This window comes from Bubalus bubalis, chromosome 8 (assembly GCF_019923935.1).
Source record: "Bubalus bubalis isolate 160015118507 breed Murrah chromosome 8, NDDB_SH_1, whole genome shotgun sequence".
Classification (NCBI taxonomy): domain Eukaryota; kingdom Metazoa; phylum Chordata; class Mammalia; order Artiodactyla; family Bovidae; genus Bubalus; species Bubalus bubalis.
The window spans coordinates 49,707,239-49,732,747 of record NC_059164.1 but is presented as its reverse complement, the minus strand read 5'-3'; the positions used below and the strand labels follow the sequence as shown (position 1 = coordinate 49,732,747).

The following is a 25,509-nucleotide window of genomic DNA, read 5'->3' as shown; positions in this document are numbered from 1 at the left end:
GTATTAAACACTGCCTGAAGTCCATAACATGATATTCCAAATGCGCAGGAAATAATCCCAAAGTCCTTACCTTATAGAACCAGGAACATCACAACATGGTAACATAGAATCGTCAGTTACCAGACGCCAATCCTGAGATATCGCAGAGGTTGGAATCACAGAAAATTTAAAGTAGTTAGGCTGATCATGAGAGAAAATGGAAAGAGAGGGAGAGAGAGAGAAGTCAAATCAATAAGAAATAAAAATAGAGAACTAGAAAAGGAAAGGCAGGTAGTAGAGATGGGCGAGAAGAGAGACAGAAAGTGACAGAAATAGAGACGAGGAAGGAAATTGTAAAACAGAGGAGCGATAAAGAGAAAGAGAGGGAAGAAAGTCAGAGCTGGAAAGAAAGAGGGTGTGGGGTAGCAATCGGAAATCGAGAAGATCTGTGCACAGAGATGGACTAACAGAGGGAGGTAGAGAAATAGAATGGTAGAGAAAAAACTGGTCAAGAGGAGAGCTGTACAGCAGTTGGGAGAGCTGTCTAAACACATGACATAATGAGGGGCCATATAATGGGATTACTTGCACATATATATGTGTATAATATATGTGTATATATATACACACACACCACAGGTACTTGATTCTTCTGTTGATGGGCACTTGGCTTGTTCCCGTGCCTTGGCTGTTCTATTAAACAGTGAACATAAGGGTGCAGGCATCTCTTAGTGTTTTTGTTTTCTACGGATAAACACTCAGAAGTGGAATTGCTGGATCATGTGGTAGTTTCATTTTTAACCTTTAGGGGAAACTCCATACCATTTTTCATGCGACTACACCAATTTACATCCCCACCAACAGTGCACAAGGGTTCTATTTTCTGCCCATCTTCAACATGTTATTTCTAGCCTTGTCAATAATAGCCATTCGGACATGGGTGAGGTGATATCTCATTGTAGTTTTGATTTGCATGTCCCTGAATTTCAGAAAAAAATATATGTTTTTAGTTTCTCTGTTCCAACTATTGTGAGGCTCCTTATTTTTTCACGAAATCTGGACACTGTATGAGGCAGCCTTTTACTTGAGGATGAACATGAATCCTCTCTCCAATAGATTTATAACACATGCACACACACGAACACACATCCATTTAATTTTAAGGACAGTCAAATGTAGACTGACATAATCAATCTTACTTTCTTATAATAAAGCAGGTTCAGTTCTTATTGGATTCTCTGGTTGTTGGCTCCGAGTTTGCTTACAGGGGTAAAAGGAAAGGTAGTTCGGGGAAGGAATATAAAGAGTCACCGGACAAGACCGTGGCAGCAGCATAAACACTGAAATGCTGGACTGCAGGGAACTTAGCCCCTGTTCACTAGGACTGCTCACTCCACGAGGCAACAGGCAAGCTTGGTCCATGGCTCTCCTCGCCTCAGTTCGCATTTGATCCATCTGCTTGCAGTTCTGAGTTCTCAGTGCTGAGGCCTCTCCTCTCCTGTGGGGGAGATGGCAGCTCCCAGCCTGCCACAGGAGGGCCCTCAAGAAAGGGTTGGTGCAGAGAGGCGAGGCTCCTCCCCAGGCCTCCCCCAGCACCCACCCACTCTGGGATCAGCCCGGTGGTCTTTAAGAGAGATCCTCCCCGACTTCTCTGCCATCACATCTGCTCAGAATCCCAGTCTAGCTCACTGCTGGGGCAGGATGCGGGCCCCAGTATTGCTTCTGGTTGTCCTGGCTCCCGGTAAGTGTGTTGCCTGGATGCTCTTGGAATTTTTCTATATTTTGTGGCAATGTGTGTGGGGGGGGGCGCGGGGTAGGGGTGGGCGTGCGGGGGGGAGTGGGGGCGGGTTGTGGGGAAGAGGGTCATACTAAGAAATTAGTGGTTCCTCTTCCTCATTATTTTTTGTTGCTTTTCCCCTTGCAGTCATGCAGGTATCTTCCGACTTGATGTTAATCACTAGTAATACTGGGGAGACTGCTTCCTTCCCTTGTGATCTTACACAAGGGGCCACCTATATCCACTTGTACAAACATGAGGAGGGGACGGCCCCCCGACGTCTTTTATACTACAACAGCTACAACTCAAAGGCTGTGCTTGAATCAGGAATCAGTGGAACAAAATACCATGTGTATAAGAGCACAGGGAGGAGGTATACATTTAGAATCATAAATCTGCAAGCAAGTGATTCCGGCATATACTACTGTGCTATCTGGGATAAGCACGTTGGTTCAAACTTCCTGTACACTGCACTGGAAATTTTGCTTGTGGCTGCAAATCACAGCCCTGATATCAGCAGCTGCTTCACTTCTACCACCAATTTCTTTTTACTCTAAACAAAGAAAAACCCGGAACTCAATGCCCATGAATCAAACTTTATATTTGATGGCCACCTTCTACCTCCCTACTATAGCCATAGTTTTCCTAAAAACAGGCCTCCATCTCCAGTCTGTAGGCAAGCAGTCTGGCAGGCAGCATATTCTCAGATCTCCCAGAAGCTGGTAGAGTTCATATTATTTTCTCTTTAAAACAGACAGAGAACCTAGAATTATCTGTGAGGGGAGATATTTAGAAGAGGAAAATGGAAAGGCTAGATAATACTGAACCATTCACCTGATGAGAAAATGGCTGGGAATAGAGCATCTTTATTATCCAGGAGTATGAAGAATGAGAAATGATGGAATGAAAACTCGGACTTCTTGAACCTCAAGCTGGTATCCAATTTATCTTTTGGACCAACTGGTATCTCTCTCACATAATCAACAAGGGCATGGTTGATCTAGTGAAAATGTAGGGGGAAAAGTGATTGTTTTAGGTGTTGGTGGTTGGTGGTTTAGTCACTAAGTTGTGTCCAACTCTTGAGACTCCTTGGACTGTAGCTTGCCAGGCTCCTCTGTCCACGGCAAGAATTCTCCAGGCAAGAATATTGGAGTGGGTTGCCATTTCCTTCTCCAGGGGATCTTCCAGACCCAGGAATTGAACCCAGGTCTCCTGCATTATTGCAGGTAGATTCTTTACCGACTGAGCTACGAGAGAAGCCCCGTTGTTGTATTCTACTTATACCCTCTGTTGAAGTTCAGCCCACAGCCAGAACTGTCTTCAACAAGTAAAGCCAAAGCTTCTTTCTACCCCCACTCCCTACCATTAACAAGGCCAAGTGCCAAACTAGAATGAGACTTATCAGATCATAATTTTCTCAATAATTAAAATTAAAGAACACTTTGGGTGAACAATCAAAGAATGGTATATATTTCAATTGAAAAGTTATATAGCCAAGGGTTGTGGCTGCCTTATGGGGCTGGGTTTAAGGAAGCAAAATTGATATTGAAATACAGAAATGTCAGCTCATGTGTATATGGTTCTTCCAAATGTGTACCAGTGTCTGAGCTTCTAGAACAGTGTTTCTCAAACTGTGGTCCATGTACCACCTGCATCAGAAGTACCTGAATTGGAATAAAAGTGCATGTTCTGGGTGGCACTCAACAGAGTGAATCAGAATCATGGAACGAAGGCTGAAAATGTGCGTTTTTTGGTAGGCTGCTAGTGATTCTTCTTCAGGCTGATTGTAAGTCTTGCTGCACTAGCACAGGAATGCCTACTAGAATAGTGTTCATGGTCTTATCCCCACCCCGAAGCCCCATCTGTCTTGTTGCATCCTGGGCGCTGCTGCTCTCCAGGTCATCACATTTCTCTATCAGAATCTTGGAATTAAAAAAAAAAAAAAAAACAACAGTCTCACACTACAAGTCAAAGCTTCAGATTCTTCTTAGCTCCGTGACTGCAGACAGCAAGGAATTGGATAGTAAATGCACTGCCTTTAGCTTGCTCTACTGCATCAGCAACCACACTGTAACTATTTGCAGCTTTAGGAAAGCCTGAAGCATAAATATATTTTCGTTTATACTTTTCCAATGGTGTTAAGACTTTGTTTTGCCCTTTTGATTCCTTGATGAACTTTAATTTGAATTTTTGTGTATGGGTGTAAGGTAGCAATCTTAATGTGGAGATCCAATTTCTCCCCCAATTACTGACTAATGCATATTATATCACTGTTTTTCTTTGCACTTTGTGATAACTACTTTTCCATGTACTCACAGAACCCTTATGATCTCTCCCTCAGTTTCCATTCTCTGTCTCTGTTTATACAGGTCAGTTTCTCTAAGGACACAGCTATAGGTAGAGACACTGTATGTTCGAGAAACAAAAAAATATGTAGGATAAGCAGTTTGCGATACACAACCCAGGTGTGATTGAAGAAATCAGAGGAAATAAAAAATGCTTGAAGACAATGAAAACGGGAAAACACCATAAAAAAAAATCTGTGGTATACAGCAAAAGCTGTTCTGAAAGAAGTTTATAGTGATACAAGCCTACCTCAAGATACAAGAAAAACCTCAAACAAACAGCCTAATCTTACACCTAAAAGAACTAGGAAAAAGAACAAATAAAAACAAAGGTAAATGAAAGAGAATAAAAATCAGAGTAAAGTAAAATAGAGACTAAAAAAATCATAGAAAAGATCAATATTCCAAGAGCTGGTTATTTGAAAAGATAAACAAATTGGTAAAACTTTAGTCAAACTCATCAGGAAAAAAAAGAGAGAGAGAGAGAGAGAACTCAAAGATATAAAATTAGACATGAAATTAGAAGAAGTTAACAAATGATACCACCAAAATACAAACGGCAATAACTCATTACTACAAATAATTACTCAATACATGGCAAGAAAATAGACTGCCTAGAAGAAATGGATGCATTCCTAGAAATGTTCTAAAAAGTACAAGTTCTCCAGCAAGAATATAAAAACAGGGGGAAAAAAGTCTCTTCAGCAAGTGGTGCTGGGAAAGTTGGACAGATGCACATAAATCAATGAAGTTAGAACACACTCTCACCCCATACCCAAAAATAAGCTCATAATGGCTTAAAGATTTAAACATAAAACTTGACACCATAACTTTCCTAGAAGAAAGCATAGGCAAGACATTCTCTGACATAACTCATACCAATGTTTTCTTAGGTCAGTCTCTGAAGGCAATAGAAATAAAAACAAAAATAAACAAATGGGACCTAGTCAAACTTACGAGCTTTTTCACATCAAAATAAACCACTAAAAAAAAGACGACCAATAGAATTGGAGAAACTATTTATAAATGATGTGACCAACAAGGGCTTAATTTCCAAAATATGTGAACAGATCATACAACAAAAACAAAAAACAAACAACCCAGAGGCAAAGTGAGCTGAACACCTTAATAGACATTTCCTCAAAGAAGGCATACAGATGGCCACTAGGCACATGAAAAGATGCCCAACATCACTAACTATTAGAGAAATGCAAATCGAATCTACAACAAGGTGCAACTTCATGCCAGTCAGAATGGCTATCATTAAAATGTCTACAAATAACACATGCTGGAAAGGGTGTGAAGAAAAGGGAATCTTAATACACCATCAGTGGGAATGTAAATTGGTGCAACCACTATAGAAAACAGTATGGAGGTCTCTCAGAAAATTAAAAATAGAATTACCGTATGACCTAGCAACCCCACTCCAGGCCATATACCAGGACAAAACAGTCATTTGAATGGTGCCTGCACCCCTCTGTTCATAGCAGCACTATCCACAACAACCAGAACATGGAAACAGCCTAAATATCCATTGACAGATGAATGGATGAGGAAGATGTGGTACATATCTATAATGGAATACTACTTAGCCATAAAAAGAACAAAACACTGCAATTTGCAGCAACATGGATACAACTAGAGATTATCATATTGAGTGAAGTAAGTCAGAAAAAGAAAGACAAATACCATACGGTATTACTTATATGTGGAATCTAAAATATGACACAAATAAATCTATCTTTGAAACAGAAACAGACTCATAGACATAGAGATCAGATTTGTGGTTGCCAAGAGGGAGGAAGAGGAGAACAGGGATGGACTAGGAATTTGGAGTTGGCTGCTGCTGCTGCTGCTAAGTCACTCCAGTCATGTCGGATTCTGTGCGACCCCATAGAGGGCAGCCCACCAGGCTCCCCGTCCCTGGGATTCTCCAGGCAAGAACACTGGAGTGGGTTGCCATTTCCTTCTCCAATGCATCAAAGTGGAAAGGGAAAATGAAAGTGAAGTCGTTCAGTCGTGTCTGACTTTTCGCGCCCGTGGACTGCAGCCTACCAGGCTCCTCCACCCATGGGATTTTCCAGGCAAGAGTACTGGAGTGGGTTGCCATTGCCTTCTCCATTGGAGTTGGCAGATGTAAACTATTACATTTTGAATGGATAAACAACAAGATCCTACTGTATTGCACAAGGAACTACATCTAATATCCTAGGATGAATCATAATGGAAAACAATGTTGAAAAAAAAAAGAACATATATATGTGTAAAACGGAGTCACTTTGCTATACAGCAGAGATTGGCACAAATTGTAAATCAACTATGCTTCAATTTTAAAAAAAAGAGAAAAAATTCTCCAAATTTCTCCTTCTTAAAAATTAAACATTAAGTAAACGTGTCTCCTGTCCTCTTCCCATTCCAAGATTTTCTGCCCAAGGACTCAGTTAGTCCCCTACTCATAGCTTAGTCGGTAAAGAATCTGCCTGCAATGCAGGAGACTCAGGTTTGATTCCTAGATCAGGAAGATCCCCTGGAGAAGGAAATGGCAACCCACTGCAGTATTCTTGCTGGAGAATCGTACGGACACAGGAAACTTGTGTGCTACAGTCCAAGGGGTCCCAAGAGTTGGACCCAACTGAGTGACCTTCATTCATTGTTCTTTATAACTCACACTTTTAGATGCCTTTTAATACAAACCTAACTTTTATGGCATTTGATAGAGAGCTATTTTTTTTCCAACATATAATTAATAGTTCATAACTAATTTTAAGATAATCTATCATTTCCCTACAATTAAAAATGCCTTAATTATATTTTTATATTAACATATGCTTGGAGGATTTGTGTTTTATTCATGTCTCAGTATTCTTACTCCATTATCATGTTATGTCAGTAACTTTGCAATAAGGGTTAAGAGCTGCTATGCCAAATTAGTTATTAAAAATCATTATTTTAATAAAAAAATTTAAATTACTTCATATTTACTTTTTATATCAATTTAAAATAAATATAACTAGCTCAGCCCCAATCTTTACAACATGAAACAAAAAAATAAAATGTTACCTTAAGTCTCATTGGAATTAGTCTATTTATACACATGATTTTAAGAAGAGTTTGCATGTTTGTGACATTGAGCTTTTCTTTCATGAATATATGTCTCTCCATTTATAAAGGTTAATTTTATGCCCTTTAGTAAAACCTTATACTCTTTCTTCTTACTGTTCTTATATTTAATAAAACTTATTAATTGCATAACTCTTTAGTTACTCTTTTGCATTTTATTGCTTAAATCTTTTATGCATTTTGAAAAAAAAGTAATTCCTAAAGCTCTCAATAATTCTGCTCATGGTCTTGAAATGAGGAAAATCACAGAACAAGTTTTCAGAAAGGAACTGAGGGGACATCATTCATGACTACAATAGGTGCAAAGGGTATATGACAGCCCTAAGTACTAACAACTTAGAATTCTCAGTTTTTTCTGTGGACACTCTGTGGATTATGAGATCTTATTTCTCCAACCAGAGATTGAGCCCAGTAAATGCAGTAAAAGTGCAGAGTCCTAACAACTGTACTGCCAGGAAATTCCCATGAACTCTCAGTTAAAAAAAAAAAATCTATCTAAATATAATTGGCATCTGATCTCTCATCCCCTCCCATTTTGTTGGGACTGTGAGCTGAGCGCCTGTGAATGGACAGTTGCCCAACATGATCTCCTCTTACTTTCATCCTTGGGGCAGAGGAACTGATTGCTCACGGGATTTACACCATGAACAAGTGCATCTGGAGTAGACATGGAGGCAGTAAGAGCCTGTCCTGTCTGGTCCTGGCAGATGGACAGCTCATCTGTGCTCAGAGGAGTACTCAGCTGCTCCTGGCAATTTCTTTCCCCCTGCCCCAAGATGAGTGGCTTGAAATTACAGAATAGCCACGAAGAGACTTCTTTTGCCTATCAGAGAAATGGATATCGTTTTCAAGTTTTAGTTTAAAGAAAGTATTATTTCAACAGAGAGAGAATTCTGCAAATTTCTTCCTTTATCCTAGGAAAAATAATATTAAATAAGCCATCATAGGACTTATTTTCTCATTTTCCTTTACCTTGGTAAAGAATTGTGCTGCCCAATGAATGGAGAGTTTGTTCACATTTCTGAAGTCCACGTGTGATGGCTGATGGGGTATTTGCATTTTCACTTACTGAAGGTTTTCCTCCTTTTAGCAATACATTCCCAAATCACTAAACAGCCCTGGTGTTTGTGAAAAGAGAATTGCCTTTCAACTGATGCAAACTCTGAACAGTTTCAACAGAACTGAATACCTGGAAATAAAAAAAAAGTCTTGATTCTTTGCATACCGTTCCTGGAAATTTAGAAACCCAGGTGGTTAACCAGCTGGTGCCAGTGATGTGTTCTTTTCCTGTTTTTATCCTTTTCATCTTCACCAATGTTTTCAGTGATTACTACTCCTTGGAAAGCAGATATTTGGGTCCATTTATCTGAGGAAAGTGGCTTCCCCAGTGGATCTCTGAGTCAGGAAGATTCCCTGGAGAAGGAAATGGCAACCCACTCCAGTATTCTTCCCTGGGAAATCCCATGGCGGGCTACAGTCCAAGGGGTCGCAAAGGAGTTGGACACATCCTAGTGACTGAATAATAACAACAAATCTGTGGAAAACTTATAAAACATTGCATGCTGTGAAACCTATATCCAAGGACTTCCAAAAGAATTCAGATCAAACCGCCAGTATGAAGTTTTTTGACTTCTAGTCACTTTATAAAGGTAGAAAAAGGCTGGATTATTGTAGGAGCTTTTACCATTGTGATAGCTCAGGCTGGAGGAAGATATTTGGAGAAGGAGCTAACATCATAGTAACTCCTCCTGGTAAGTATCATTTTTCTATTCTTACTGTATTCATAAAACACTGAGAGATGCTTTGTAGAAAAAACCTGGGATCTCCCTGATATGGCTGCCACATTCTTGGTCTCAGCATCTGAACAGTAGTTTTACAGCTATTGGTCACTGTATATGGAAACTAAATCACCTTGTAAATGGTTTATTCTTGTCCCTGCTTGTAAGCAGTTGAAATTTGTGTTCTAGAAAACACACAGAAAATAGACTCAGGCTAGATAGTAAAGTATTCTGAAGACCATATCTGCTTATTGCTTCGTTTATCTTTCTATATTCTAACATAAATAGCATATTATATCATCACATTGGTATAAGTTGTTAGTTCAAGTTTCTTTTCTTGTAGGCAGTCTATTAAGTGAGAAGCACTTTTCTTACTATCTCTTCTCTATATTGTGAGATAAAATACTGTGCTCCTGAATCTCCTGCAAAACCAATATTCCTGATTTTCATCTCATCCCTAAGAGCAGTGGAAGGAAATTCTTACAGTAAATGATTATACAACATTGATAAATCTCACTTCTTATTACTCTAGCCTCTTAGAAGGAGGCTGAGATTATTTGAAATTTAAACTATCTCATCTCTTGTGAAATTGTCTGGACATGGACCAGTTTGTGAGCTCAATGAGCCATTTCAGCTCCAAAGTTCATGAAAGTGTCTTCATGGCTGGGCATTCTCCTTTGCTCTTTCATTCTCTCAGCAAATATTTATTGAGGACAGTTTCTGTGCTGGGAGCTGCAGACAGAGGGTGAACAAGAGACACAACAAGTCTAACACCAAACAGCTGCTATTCTAGTGGAAAAGCATTCTAGATTCTGGCTTAATTGAGACCTGTCTTCTATGGTCCATGGCTGCAGAAGTAGGACGTCTTGGATTGTTGAGCTTGGTGTAATAGTTATTGCTTATAAAAAAAAAACGTATCTTTCGTTTGGTGGAAGATTTTGATGAAATGGCCTCAAAACATGCCATTAAAGAGAATTTTAATATTAGTTAATATTTACTGAAGGATAGACACCATGATCGGAGAAGGAAATGGCACCCCACTCCAGTACTCTTGGCCTGGAAAATCCCATGGATGGAGGAGCCTGGTAGGCTGCAGTCCATGGGGTCGCTAGGAGTTGGATACGACTGAGCGACTTCACTTTCACTTTACACTTTCATGCATTGGAGAAGGAAATGGCAGCCCACTCCAGTGTTCTTGCCTGGAGAATACCAGGGACGAGGGAGCCTGGTGGGCTGCCATCTATGGGGTCACACAGAGTCGGACACGACTGGAGTGACTTCGCAGCAGACACGTAGTTTCAATGCCTTATACTTTCTTCACCAGTAATCCTTTCATTTCCATTTTATAGACAAAGAAACTGAGGTTTAGAGAAGTTTAGTTACTTGCCTAAAGTCACATGACTAGCTACTGTGGCAAAATTTGGGATCCAGTAGAGACTTGTCAAAGTAAGAGGACTGGATCATTATGTGATATTTGAAACATTAAGTCATGTCTTTATTATCCTGAATATTTACCCTTCTGTAGCCTGACCTGGATTCTGTAACTAACTATTAGTAATAGCTCATATTTTGTATTGCTGCTCACATGTGAAAGCAATGCTCTTGCTTTTAATCATAGCACTGAAATGACGTCTCTTTCCCTCACAAAGATCATGCATGTAAGTCACATGAATGTGCATTTATTAAACATTCAGAATATGTGTCACTTCTATCTCAATCCAAAAGAAGTGAATTAAAACCACAAAAAAAGAAAGCAAGAAAAAAAATGTAGTGGAATAAATACCCTATATTAACCGACTAAAATAAACACACCAAATTTTCAAATATGTTTTCCCACCACAAAATTAAAAAAAAGAACTTCAATGTGGAAGTCTTTAGTAGGAAAATGAAGTAAAAAGGGGACATTGCCTTCAATATCCAGTTTATAAAATGGAGGAAATGGTCTTCAAACAAATATGTTTATGCTCCCAAAGCATCAATGCAATGGGCACCAAAATGTAATGTCATTCATGAAATGGTGACCCTCAGCTGATAAGATGAGGCAATCCAACTTAACAAAGGAGAATTTGAGTAGCAGGCATCCTGCCATTTTTGTGGTCATTTGTCATAAGGCCCATACCTGGAGCTGCAAGCTGAACTTTGGACATGAACTGGATAGATTTTTTGAAGCTGAAATTTCTGGTAAAATCTTGAGCTACCCATAGATTGTGATGTTGTTGGGGAAAAAGCCATTTGTTGTGGACAGCAGAAGTGAAGTTCCATATACTGGCTGCATACATTAGGCTTTAGCCAATGTTCCCTTTGATTTTGTTCACCCTGGAAATGCAGCAAATACGACAGAACAAATGACTGCCTATTAACTGGGTGTGTGAAAAGCTGTGATACAGGCTTGGAGAATCCCAGACATATCAAAACACAGAGGGATGCCAACAAGTCATCCGTTGCTATGGATCTTCTTGTAAACCCCAGATACTGAATTCCCATCAGATAGGCAAGATTTGCTCCCATGATATTAAAATGTCATGTTGGACCACACAACTATCACAAATAAAAATACTACTAATAATATCAATGATAATGTAGTAATATTTACAATCTCGTACCTCTATATAATTATTATTCAAATGACTTTTCAGATCTTGTTTCATTTTGAGCTCACCAAAACACTAATAAGGATGGTCATTTGACTTAACAGTAGCACCGTCATTTTCAAATAAATAAGGTACCCAAGGCGTTAGTTTACTTGATTTGCTCAACCACAGAGCTTGTTAGGAGCGAAATGAACCAGGACCAGAAGCCTAGTGTCTTGAATTCCAAGTCATCATAGTTCTACTAGAATTTGAAGAAATCAGAGAAGCTAATTAGTCTAAAGTTTTTGATATGACTTGAATCACTGTGGAATAATTACATAAAAAACTTCAATGTTGGAGCAAAACTCATTGTCACAGGTAGGTATCAGAAGAATATAATTTTTTTTCAAGGTAATGGAAGGTAAGAAATAATTAAATAGGAATGATATTTCCCAAAAATGGGAATGTGGATGGGAATTAGATGTAGAGATTTAACCACAAATTCACATAGTAAAGGAGAGCATAGACAACACTGTACAAATATTATAAAAAATTTGGCTTCGTGTCTGTGTGGACTTCTATAAAGGGCTCATGTATAATGTACATAGTCATCATGAAAGTATTTGGCCCAGGGTTGAAGTTTGTCATTACAGGTAAGTTTTATGAGTTAACATGTCTCCTTTCCTGATGCTGAAGGGGTATTTCCAAAGAAAGTGGGCTTTGGAGTCAGGCTGACCTGGAACTTCCGATCCACCACTAACTACGTATGTGAACATGGACGTTATTCTCTGGACTCAGTCTCCTAATCTGTAAAATAGTATAACAGTATTATCCAGCAGGGGTTGTATGAGAATTAAATGAGACAGTGTGATGAAGTATTTAGCACGTTGTCTAATGCATCAGTATTCGTGTCTGGATAAGCCCGTGGACAGAGGAGCCAGGCGGGCTACAGTCCATGGGGTTGCAAAGAGTTGGACACGACGGAGCACTGTATGTTTTGTTGGCTAACACGTCATACGTGTTGGATAGGTGTTTATTCAAATGTAAAGGGAAAATTGCATCCAAGAGGCAGAGTGTTGGTAGTCAAACTATTGATGAATTGAAATTCTTCAGAGGATGCAGCTGTACTATTAACAAATGGAAGGTTATCTTATGGTTCCCTCACACACATAAATTGAATTGGAAGGTATCTGTCTCACTTTAGCAGACTTTGGTACATGGCAAGAAAAAATGAGATTAAAATATGTTTATTTTTTATATGTCCTATTGTTCTATGTGCTTTAAATCTTAATCCTTTAATTTAATTGATATCATTTTTAACAACAACATTTATTGGCTCTAAAATATATAACCAGTAAGCTTGCGCTTCATGCTCATACTTATCAGAAAAAAGTTTTAGTTTATAAAGAAAATGATCAAGAAGTGAAGCCAATTAAATATAGATAGAAATCTCATGAATTAAAAATTCTTATTTAAGTGTGAAAGAGCTTCAATTATTTAGTTTGTAAAAGAAAAATGAGAGGGGGTAAAAAGAGGGAAGACCTAAATCACTATCAACAAAGTATATGGTTGGAGAAATATAGTGTCTTGCTTTTATAATGTGTAAAATACCACTTGTACTAAAAGCAAGATGTATAAAATTAAAATAGCACATTACAACCCAACTTTATTTACAACATGAGTGAAAAATCAACCCTGTCTGCTTACTGATTTAGAAGAAAAACCAGGAACTTTGCTGCACAGGCAGAAGTTCCCAAGAATTGTCTTTTCTTCTCAGATGAGAAGTCCAATTTCTCCCTTCTTAAGATATTTCCCCGTGAAGGACTCTCCAGTGGTCCAATGGCTAAGACTCCACCTTCCAATGCAGGTGGCACAGGTTCGATCCCTTGTCAGGATATATACCTCATGCAGCTGGTGGAAAAAAAGAAAATAGTGGCAGTAAAGCAGTTCAGCAGCCTTAGGGGCCAAATTCATTATAGAGAAAACACCGAGAGCCAGAATATTGTGTATTATTCAGTTCACTTCAGTTCAGTTCAGTCGCTCAGTCATGTCCGACTTTTTGCGACCCCATGAATTGCAGCATGCCAGGCCTCCCTGTCCATCACCAACTCCCGGAGTTCACCCAGACTCCCGTCCATCGAGTCCATGATGCCATCCAGCCATCTCATTCTCTGTTGTCCCCTTTTCCTCCTGCCCCCAATCCCTCCCAGCATCACAGTCTTTTCCAATGAGTCAACTCTTCGCATGTGGTGGCCAAAGTATTGGAGTTTCAGCTTTAGCGTCATTCCTTCCAAAGAAATCCCAGGGCTGATCTCCTTCTCAAGATAAAACTTCAGATGAAATTCCAAAATAAAATGTGCTTTTGGTGAACATTTTCTGAATTTGGAAAAATTCTAAGTAGATTACTTGATAGGTTTAGTATAAGAGCCTTTCTGAAAATACATTTTTTTTACATGAAAGTATAGTTAGTTCACAACGTTGAGTTATTTTCAGGTATACAGCAAAGTGATTCCGTTTTTTTGTGTGTGTGTATTATTTTTCAGATTCCTTTCCATTAAAGGTTATTGCTGCTGCTGCTATGTCGCTTCAGTCGTGTCCGACTCTGTGCAACAGAGACAGCAGCCCACCAGGCTCCCCTGTCCCTGGGATTCTCCAGGCAAGAACACTGGAGTGGGTTGCCATTTCCTTCTCCGATGCATGAAAGTGAAAAATGAAAGTGAAGTCGCTCAGTCATGTCTGACTCTTAGCGACCCCACGGACTGCAGCCTACCAGGCTCCTCCGTCCATGGGATTCTCCAGGCAAGAGTACTGGAGTGGGCTGCCATTGCCTTCTCCGATTAAAGGTTATTACAAGATATTTAATATACTTCTCTGTTCTACATCGTAGGTTCTTATTGTTTATCTATTTTATATAAAGTAGTGTGTATCTGCTAATCCCAAATTAGGAGTTTGGGATTAATAATACATTTTTAATAGAAGTTTTGGAAATACCATTATACAATCAAGGCACTATAAATAACATGCTGCTCTACTCCAAAATCTAGAGTGGTTCAGGTATAAAATTGAGAGGTCATATAAAATTGAGAGGTCATCATGGACTTTAGAAATAAAGAGAATTTCATCCCTTCAGAATTGGGCATGGGATCCACATCTGGAGCTCAAAGTTCAACTTCACAGTATACATGTCAAGTACACATGGGTGTTGATTCCCATTCTCAAAAGTAACTATATTGCTTTGTAAAACCAATAAATTTTCTCTGGGTATTTATTTTTATGGTTCATTCCAGAATCAGTTAAATGAAGAGTGAGAGTCCACAGAGTTGCAGAATATGAGAATGTGTTATTTGGACAAAGAGAGCATAAATTGCAAAACACAGGATGGGAAAGGGAAGTAGTTTAGAAGCTAGCAAAGATTTTCACCAATACAGATACCATCGGTTACCCATTGCCCCCGCCACCCCTATTCCCACCACCCACCCATCCACTTCAAAACAGGCTCCAGTATTATAGAACAAAAGAGATTTTTGAAAAGATAACTGGGGACTTCCCTGGCAGTCCAGTGATTGGGACTCCACATTTCCACTGTAGGAAGCATGGATTCAATCAATAAACATGTTCATGAATGTTGGAAGTCTTGATGTGGGGTATTTATATGGGATATTTAAAAGTCATAATCCCATGGACAGAGGAGACTGGCAGGCTATAGTCATTAGGTCATTAAAAGTCAGACACGACTGAAGCAACTTGGCACGCACACAAGATGCACCCCATCTCTGCATATGGAGAAAAAGTGAAGGTCAAGTTATAATCCAGCTCTGCTACTTAACAGCTGTGACTTTGGGCAAGTTCCATGAAGTCTTGAACTTCTCTGGCCTTTAAAAATAGAACAGTACTAAGCACCTAACAGGAGAAGGCAATGGCACCCCACTCCAGTATTCTTGCCTGGAAAATCCCATGGATGGAGGAGCCTGGTAGGCTGCAGTCCATGGGGTCGCTGAGAGTCGGACACGACTGAGCGACTTCACTTTCATTTTCACTTTCATGCATTGGAGAAGAAGATGGCAACCCACTCCAGTGTTCTTGCCTGGAGATTCCCAGGGACGGGGGAGCCTGGTGGACTGTCATCTCTGGGGTCGCACAGAGTAGGACATGACTGAAGTGACTTAGCAGCAAGCACCTAACAACGTACTGTGGATGAAAGGCCATAGTGAGCAGTAGCCTTTTGTTCCTTTAACTACTCACTAGGTTTTCCAAGCCACAACATGTTGGTGTTTCTTTAACCATTCTTTTTAATTACTATTCCATATTGCCCTACAGAGAGAAACCTCGAGGCAGACACTTCCCCCAAGCCCACTGTTTTTCTTCCTTCAATTGCTGAAATCAACCATGATAATGCTGGAACATATCTTTGTCTCCTGGAGAAGTTTTTCCCTGATGTTATTACAGTTTCTTGGAGAGCAAAAAATGACAGAAGAGCTCTGCCATCCCAGCAGGGAAATACCATGAAGACCAAGGACACATACATGAAGTTCAGCTGGCTGACTGTGACCGAAAACTCTATGGATAAACAACATGTATGTGTTGTCAAACACAAGAAAAATATAGGAGGAATTGATCAAGAGATTATTTTTCCTTCAATAAAAGAAGGTAAGTGAATATAAATATAAATATAACCTCCCCAAATACTGTTTTTCAAAGGCAATACCCAGCTTTCCGGCTAAGTGTTAATGAAAAACAAACAAATATGTCTTGATAAAATGATGTTTCATTTAATGGTAGCTATCTCCCCATACGATTAAAATAGGATAGACTTTGAAACATAGAAAAGAAAAAAATTTACTTCTCTCACCCTCAGTTTCATCTTCCAAAATATTAAGATCATATGATGTTTAAGTGTTAGAGTTGTTGTATGGATTAAATGAAACAACATATGTGAAAGCATCGAGCAACTTAGCACACAACAGATCTTCACTGTTGGGGATCTTGGTTGGTCAGGAAATAACAACACTTATACATCTTTCAGGAATGTCCTTCAGCAGGCAAAGTCATTCTCAATTCAGTTCTCCTTTACAATTTCAAAGCAATGAGTTATTAAATGACAAAATGGTGTTAGTATAAGGGAGCCAAATTGCAGCTCAGCAAAAAGAATAATTTGACCAGGTGGTTTTTTAAGGGCTTAGGTTTTTGAAATTTGTATTTTACATACCACTATAAGATAAAATTAGTAATCAAAGATTGGGTGATGCTAAAGTGTACAAACTTACTCCCATTCTACATAATGAATGCATTTCTTGCTATTAGAAAAGGTCTTTCAAGATATTTTTATTGCAGCCCTAGCACATGCCAGGTCTGGAGGGATGTACGGATGGACACACTGGGGTGAATTACTGCCCAAGGAGGATGCATTACAGTCAAGAGAATATACACTTTCCTTGATGACTTAGGGTCACCTGTGATCAAGGCATGACATCTCAAAGCAGCCCCTGTGAGCAGATGCTGGACATGCCCATGCAGTGTGGGCAGAGAGTTGGGATGTGCCTTGGCCCTGGCAGTGGTCCTGTAACTCACTGGACTCAGGATTTAATGTCCTGCATGTTCACCTAACAGACCAAAGGCTCCAAAGCGCCCATCAGAAGGAATCATTTTGTGCTTTTCCCTGTGGCTAGGAAACCTTTTTCGGAGAAGGCAATGGCACCCCACTCCAGTATTCCTGCCTGGAAAATCCCATGGATGGAGGAGCCTGATAGGCTGCAGTCCGTGGGGTGGCGAAGAGTCAGATACGACTGAGCGACTTCACTTTCACTTTTCACTTTCATGCATTGGAGAAGGAAATGGCAACCCACTCCAGTGTTCTTGCCTGGAGAATCCCAGGGACGGGGGAGCCTGGTGGGCTGCCGTCCATGGGGTCGCACAGAGTCGGACACGACTGAAGCGACTTCGCAGCAGCAGCAGGAAACCTTTTTAAAGTCGTGGGAACCAAGCACATAGAATGTGCATAGATGTTTGCTATGCCCCAGTCCGAATTTCTGAAGTAAGTCTTTATCTTCTCTGATTCTTAGTTTATCCAATGATCACATCAGGTTTGAATACTTGTCTTGGTTTTGTCCTGGGGCTGCAATAAAGAACAAATGAAATAACATGAGAGAAAACACTTGCTTTCCAGAATATGACATGGCTGTACCTATTCATATATTCATCATATACATTTATATCCTCTTCTAAAACTAATTAAAAATAAAATTACAAAAGTAGCTCTAAATTTTAATTTTTATTCTAATAGAAAAGAAGCAAATTTGCAGTTTAATGTAATCGTGGCTTTAAGAGTCCTACTTAAGGACACTAAAAGTACTAGGTTTTAATTTTTCTTGTAATGAGAAAAAAATAAGTATATAAGTTTCATTGTGACGGTTACCATATTAGAGAGATATTCCAGTTCATAATGTGTTTTACCTGAACACAATTCTGAAACAAATGCATTCCAAGGGTTTCTAATGGCTGTAAAGCTAATGATGGCATTTTGGTTAATGTTATTCTATAGCAAACTTCCAATGCTGTTTCTTAAAATTATTTTGTTTTTGATAAAAGCTAAGAATATAACATGAAGTACATATTAATGAAATGATTTTACAGAGAAATAAATCTAATCTGGTCCTAGTTATTGACCAACCTTCACTAAGAGAACTTAAACACATAGAGTTGATTATAAAACTTTATTACTTAATTGTTTCTGCCTCAACCAATGCATGTTAATAAGAGATTTGTTTATCTTTTAGTGAATAAACCCATTGTAAAGGAATATATGTATATTACACATACATATATATTGCAATATACTGCTGCTGCTGCTGCTAAGTCGCTTCAGTCGTGTCCGACTCTGTGCAACCCCATAGACGGCAGCCCACCAGGCTCCCCTGTCCCTGGGATTCTCCAGGCAAGAATACTGGAGTGGGGTGCCATTTCCTTCTCCAATGCATGAAGGTGAAAAGTGAAAGTGAAGTAGCTCAGTCGTGTCCGACTCTGAGCGACCCCATGGACTGCAGCCTACTGGGCTCCTCCATCCACGGGATTTTCCAGGCAGGAGTACTGGAGTGGGGTGCCATCGCCTTCTCTGATTGCAATATACACTCACGTATAAACATATGTGCATGCGTGCAAAGTCGCTTCAGTCGTGTCCAAATCTTTGCAACCCCATGGACTGTAGACCACCGGGCTTCTCTGTCCATGGGATTCTCCAGGCAAGACTATCAGAATGGGTTGCTGTGCCCTCCTCCAGGGGATCTTCTTGATCCAGGCACCAAACCTGTGTCTCCTGTGACTACTGCCCTGCAGGTGGATTCTTTACTGCTGAAACATACTCACAGTATCAAATAATGGGCACAGATGATTCATTAATACTTGTTCTCATTTCTTGTAGTTGTCACCTCACTTGTCCCTACGACTGAGCCTCCTACTACTGAGCCTCCTACTACTGAGCCTCCAAATGATTGTTTGACCGATGAAAGCAGTAAGTTTTTGTACAGATTTATCTTTATGTCATGTTTTAGTCTTTCTTTCTTCCTGTTGAACTTCTCTGTTTTAAAGTGGAAAAGACCAAATATCTGAAATTGTGGGGCTCATCATTGTTATAGTTTTACTGATCATCTCTACTGTCATCTGTCAATAGATTATATACATATGTGTATGTATATATACACAGATACCATATTATACATACATATGCACTCACTGTAAAATAATGAGTGTGGACAATTGATTAATACTTGCTTCCTTTGCTTTTATAAGTTACAGATACTGGTTCTAAAAAAGCTTGTCTGAAAGATGGAAGTGGTAAGTTTTGCTTATGTTTGCCTTTAAGACATCCTATAGCACTTTTTTCTTTCCTGATCAATTACCTTTCTTAAAAAAATGTTATTTATTTATTTTTAAATGTAACAAAGATGAATATTTTGAATGATGCAATTCAAACAACAAGTACAATTCAAAAAAAATGATACCAAAAAGAGGTACAAAGGTATTTCTTTGTGAATTCACAAAGAAATAGACATCATAAACAGTTAGACACCTAACAACAAAGAAACAAAGATACCTTAAGCAAAAATCAGAAGAAATATATGGGAAAATAAAAAAACATATAATCATAATGAGACATATTAACATTTCTCTGAGAATATTTTATCAAGTGCAGAAAAAATAAAAATGGGAGCATCTTGAATGATGTCATTAATAATTTAAATATAATAGATTTCTATTTATATTAATTTATCTTAATCTTATATACTATACAAATATATTTAACATTTTATATCTCATACATTGTTATTAGATATGCATAGGCCATTTAGAAAAACTGACAAAGATAAACATTTAGTTCAGTTCAGTTGCTCAGTCATGTCCGACTTTTTATGACCCCATGAATCGCAGCATGCCAGGCCTCCCTGTCCATCACCAACTCCCGGAGTTCACTGAGACTCACGTCCATCTAGTCAGTGATGCCAGCCAGCCATCTCATCCTCTGTCGTCCCCTTCTCCTCCTGCCCCCAATCCTTCCCAGCATCAGAGTCTTTTCCAATGAGTCAACTCTTCGCATCAGGTGGCCAAAGTACTGGAGTTTCAGCTTCAGCATCATTCCCTCCAAAGAAATCCCAGGGCCGATCTCCTTCAGAATGGACTGGTTGGATCTCCTTGCAGTCCAAGGGACTCTCAAGAGTCTTCTCCAACACCACAGTTCAAAAGCATCAATTCTTCGGCACTCAGCCTTCTTCACAGTCCAACTCTCACATCCATACATGACCACTGGAAAAACCATAGCCTTGACTAGACGAACCTTTGTTGGCAAAGTAATGTCTCTGCTTTTGAATATGCTATCTAGATTGATCATAACTTTCCTTCCAAAGAGTAGGTGTCTTTTAATTTCATGGCTGCAGTCACCATCTGTAGTGATTTTGGAGCCCAGAAAAATAAAGTCTGACACTGTTTCCACTGTTTCCCCATCTATTTCCCATGAAGTGATGGGACCGGATGCCATGATCTTCATTTTCTGAATGTTGAGCTTTAAGCCAACTTTTTCACTAAACATTACCAAATTTCTAAAAATTGAATTTTTTTGTCAATCACTTATACACATATATTACTTTTGAAATTATATTCTGTTATAGGTTATTACAAGATAGTGACTATAGCTCCTTGTGCTAAATAGTAAACATTTGTTTCTTGTTGCATATCTATTTTTTTTTAAATTAGAAATCTAGCATCTTATTCAAACTAAGTCAAACAAATGAAATCAAAATGTCATAATTCAGATTGGCTGGGCAGATGAAAACATGTGCATGTATGCACTCCCATTTCCAATGTCACTCTGCTTGACCCCCCAAACTGTATGTAATTGTTTTATATTGTTAGGTTAATCATGTTCCCATTATGGCTTGCTATTGTAATTCTCTTTTATTTTTTGTTTGGCTATTGATTGTGAAAACTGATAAGCATCTTTCACTATTGTGATCATGAAATGGCAACCCACTCCAGTGTTCTTGCCTGGAAAATCCTATGGACAGAGGAACATGGCAGGCTATACAGTCCATGGGGTCACAAAGAGTCAGACACGACTGAGTGACTAACACTAACATTAACTATTACTCACTTAATACCATTGAATCATGACTGGTCAACAGAAAAATAATAGAATTCTATATCACCAAAACTACCATTTAATAGAAAAACCTGTAAACACTTTTTAAAATCCAGATGTGTATTAGAATTAACTTGGAATTTTTTGAAAAATACAAATGCCCAGGTATTGCTTTTTTTTGGCCAGAGCTCCAGATATGTTTCTAATAAGCAACCATGTTTAAAAGCAACTGGACTACATGAGGATCTTTTACTTTTATCTAGTTTGTTTCACTTTTTGTATTTCATATTCAGTGCTCCCATTTCATTTAGTTTGTTTTCCAATTTCTCCATCTCTTTTTTTTTTGATGTTCTTTATCAAGCCTGTATCAAGCATAGTAGAAAAGTTATTGTATAAATATATATAAATAATATGTATAATATATATATTTTAGAAAGCATGAGTCAGACACAACTAAGCGACTTCACTTCCACTTTTCATTTTCATGCATTGGAGAAGGAAATGGCAACCCACTCCAGTGTTCTTGCCTGGAGAATCCCGGGGACGGGAGAGCCTGGTGGGCTGCTGTCTCTGGGGTCGCACAGAGTCGGACATGACTGAAGCGACTTAACAACAGCAGCAGAAAGCATGAATTTTTACCTATCAATTACCTCTTGAACTTCCTTGGTTAATGTTAAGAAAAAGTCAATTATTCCTGAAACTGTGGTGTTCATACATTTAATCAGAGTATCTCTCCTGTCTGTGTTAGCAGATCTTCTATTATATATACATGCATATTAACGCACACATAGTTAATCACATTTGTGCCACTGTCTAATAATATATATGAATGACTGACAATACAATTGATTAATACCTGCTCTCCTTTCTTCTAGATACTAATTCTACAAAGGCATGTCTGGAAGGTGAAAGCAGTAAGTGTTGTCTTTGTTTGCCTTTGTGTCATGTTACAGCACTTTTTTCCCTCTGGATAAACTTGACTTTTGGACTTCCTGGATATAAGGTAGAAAAAACAAAATGTCTGGATATTGCAGAATAGACTGCATATTTTAAGTAAATCCATCATTCCCGAAGAGTCATCTTAACACATTAAATGCTGGTTTTGGTGTAAGATGACTCTAAATGAGAGGATGAACTGATGGGCTCCTAATTATTTCAACAGTGGGCTTTACCCAGTTGTGTAGATTTTGTTTGTAATAATTGCAGAAACTTGATATCAAATTGCTTCTAGATTGTTTTTGAGTTTTAGCCCTTGCTGGTAACTAATACATGAACTGACACTTGCTGAGAGCTTGATATACATAAGGTGTTGTGCTGTATCTTGTGTGCATATTTTTTTTCTTCATCATAACACTCCTATGAGGTGGTGTAGCATTTTCCCATAAGTTTTCAATGAGGGCCACTAGCCAAAATTACTTAAATCCCCTGTACGAAGCTCCAAAGCTAGATATGAGGATTCAACAAATGCCATCTGAATCCATGGTTCAGACACTTACTCAGTTCTCTATTCCATCTTTAAGATATAGAGCAAGAATCTTAAGACCGAGACCCTGAGACAGGGTGGACCCATGGGCAGGATATAAGTACGTGAATTTCCAACTATCACAGACAGCACTTTAACCCCAGTTCTTTTATTATTAGTTGCACGAAGGTGGGTACATTACTTCTATTTCTGCGCAATAGTGCCCTCTTCTGCCAACTGGGAACAATTGCACCCAACTCAGTTATTACAGAGATAAGGTCACCTATGTGGAATGTCTCCCGTAGGGTATCCATTTAGCTGGCACAGGATCAGTACTAGTTGGTGACCCCTTCTCCCTACATGAAGGTTCTCAGTGAATTTAGAAGCACTGGCAATGGTCCTGCTGATCCCTCCTCCGTTCCCAGGGTGTCAGGGGGCCTGGAACTCAGCTAACATCTGACCTGACTCATGGCCATGAGTGATGAGCATGTCCCTCCTCCTGAGATCCTTTCCACATCACATACTAGTGATTCTGGAGTTCTGAGTCCATGAAGGTAAAGCATAGAAAAGGGAAACATACAGGAAGAAACTCAGCCTTGTAGTCCATTGAGTAGCAAGTCAGGCCCAGTATCATTGTTAATTGCTTCTTGACATCATGTATTTCTTGCAAAACTTCAAAGGAGAGTAAGTGCAATTATCCTATAACATCACGGGCATGAGGTTAGATATCTAAGAAAGACAGGTGACTGAGGCATGAGCTCCTAAGGCTTCGGGGATTTTGGACTAACCACTCTCTTCCATTTTGTACCAAGTTCTCTTTCCTAAAGCCTTCCACCCACCTCACTGTGTCACAACCACATTTCCCTGGTTTATCCCCTTCATAGGAATCTCACTGGTGCACAACATGTAATGGCTCAGATGCTTCCACATCAGCAGTTCAACTTGCTGTTTATGCTTAACTTTGATGTCTGGGATATTTATTGCACACAGAAATGCAGGACTACAGAGCAGCTAAGAATACCTTCTTCAGATTCAGGTTGCTGGGATTGAAATGTGATTTCTGGTGCTTTCGAAATGTGTGACACCAAGCAAACTATTTCTCTCTGTCCTCAGTTTACTGGTAAAAGGGGGTTGAAAATGATAATCTCATAGGTTATTTGAAAACTTAACTAAGATTAGAATCTTGCATGCAAAGCTCTCAGAATAAGTGTTTGACGTTTGGTTAGGGGTTAAGAAACGTCACCTGTTATTGTTACTCAGAGATGTGATGGGGCAAAAAATGCAAAATGCTATTTATCATAGATATTTTTCCCATTTGGACTCATTCTTTAAAAACACAACCTTGCTTTTTAATATTTGGGAAGGTTCTGTTGAATTTAGTTGAGGTCGTTGATTGACTGGAATTGTCAACTAGATTCTGAATTGTTCTGGTGGTGGTGGTGCTCATGGTGGTTGCATCTGTTTTCTTTGGGTTTGGGGTGCAGGGGTGCCACTTCTTTGCAGATCACCAGAAATAAATCATTGTGACCACTTCCGTGAATATGTGCTCTCCTCTCCAAAGAACACTTGAAACTAACCAAAATGACTTCTCCTAGGTACCCTGCAGCTGCAGCTCATGAACACCTCCGCCTATTACACCTACCTCGTACTCCTGCTCCTGAGCGCAGTCTACTTTGTTGTCATCGTTTCCTGTGTGTTTAGGAGAACAGGAGTCTGCTGTGACGGGAAGATCTCATAATGGGGGGCGCTACTGAGAGGTCAACTTTCCTTCATCATCTATAGTCCCAGAAAGTCTCTGCTTGCTTTTTGGTTTGGGTTATCTCAGTTCAGATGTGTATTTATCTATGATGTCATAATTGTCCCACCCCCAAGTCCTTTCAACTCCTGAGCGCACACTGTGGGCAGCTCCCTGTCTCCTCCCTCAGCACCTCCACCCAGACCATGACCCTGACCCTCCCTGTCACACACCCTGGAGAAGCCAGCTTTGCCGCTCGAATTCTGTACTTAGATTTTCATAACAAGCACAATAAATACAAAAGAATCACAAGCCCCCTTTTGTCTGTGTACTTTAATTTCATGAAATCTAACAAGGTGAGAAACAGCATGATAACCAGGCTATCAAATTCAGCGCTGATTGTAACAATGGTCAACACCACCTTTCTAGGTCTCACTGAGATGGTGGTTATGGTGCTTTCTCTGGGGCACCGGCTGCAAGATGACCCGTGGATCTGGTCCAACAGGAGCCAAACAAAGGTGCCCGTGTTCCTTCTCTTTCAGAGTCACCAGAGGCAGAATCATTGGGTTGGGGCATTCGGATAGTGACAATGTAACACCCAGCATGACTTGCACTGCGTGTGCTCAGATCTGTGCTAGGGTCTCACAAGCCTGACTGCGGGTCCTCGTGTTAACCCCTGATGAGACCTGCATCAACACCAGAGGAGCATCGGGTGGAGGATGAAGCATGCAGACTGTGACCGTCGAGGGCCTGAGTTTGAACCCTGAGTCTGTATTAGCACTTGTGTGATCTCAGATAGCTCTTTGAGCTCTCTGTGTCATCATTTCCTCAACTGTGTAATGAGGTTACCGAGCCCTGTCTCCTGGAGTGTGAGGATTAGATGAGTCCATGATGCCTGGTCCATGCAAGTTCTTGACATTAGTATCTATTGTCAGTAGTTCCTAATCTACTGTAGGAACAATAGATTCCACACATACACAAATGCACTGAGATTCATTTCTAAGCTAACTTCCCTGCAAAGAAATTAGATGTAGATGGAACAGAAACTCCGTTTCTACTGTTCATCAGGTAATCCCATTAATCATTTAAGAACCCCTGGAAGGAGCAACAGTTAAAGT

General features: G+C 39.5%; 1 protein-coding gene across 1 annotated transcript; it reads left to right on the top strand.

Moving 5' to 3' along the window:
* Positions 1-1,276: 1,276 nt before the first annotated feature.
* LOC123334703 lies at positions 1,277-24,703 on the top strand. Its single transcript, XM_045166398.1, has 8 exons — positions 1,277-1,720; positions 1,904-2,206; positions 8,922-8,972; positions 15,887-16,216; positions 18,984-19,073; positions 19,352-19,396; positions 22,070-22,108; positions 24,252-24,703. Exons 1-8 carry the CDS (start codon positions 1,489-1,491, stop codon positions 24,392-24,394), a joined length of 1,233 nt encoding a protein of 410 aa, XP_045022333.1. The 5' UTR covers positions 1,277-1,488; the 3' UTR covers positions 24,395-24,703.
* Positions 24,704-25,509: the final 806 nt, after the last annotated feature.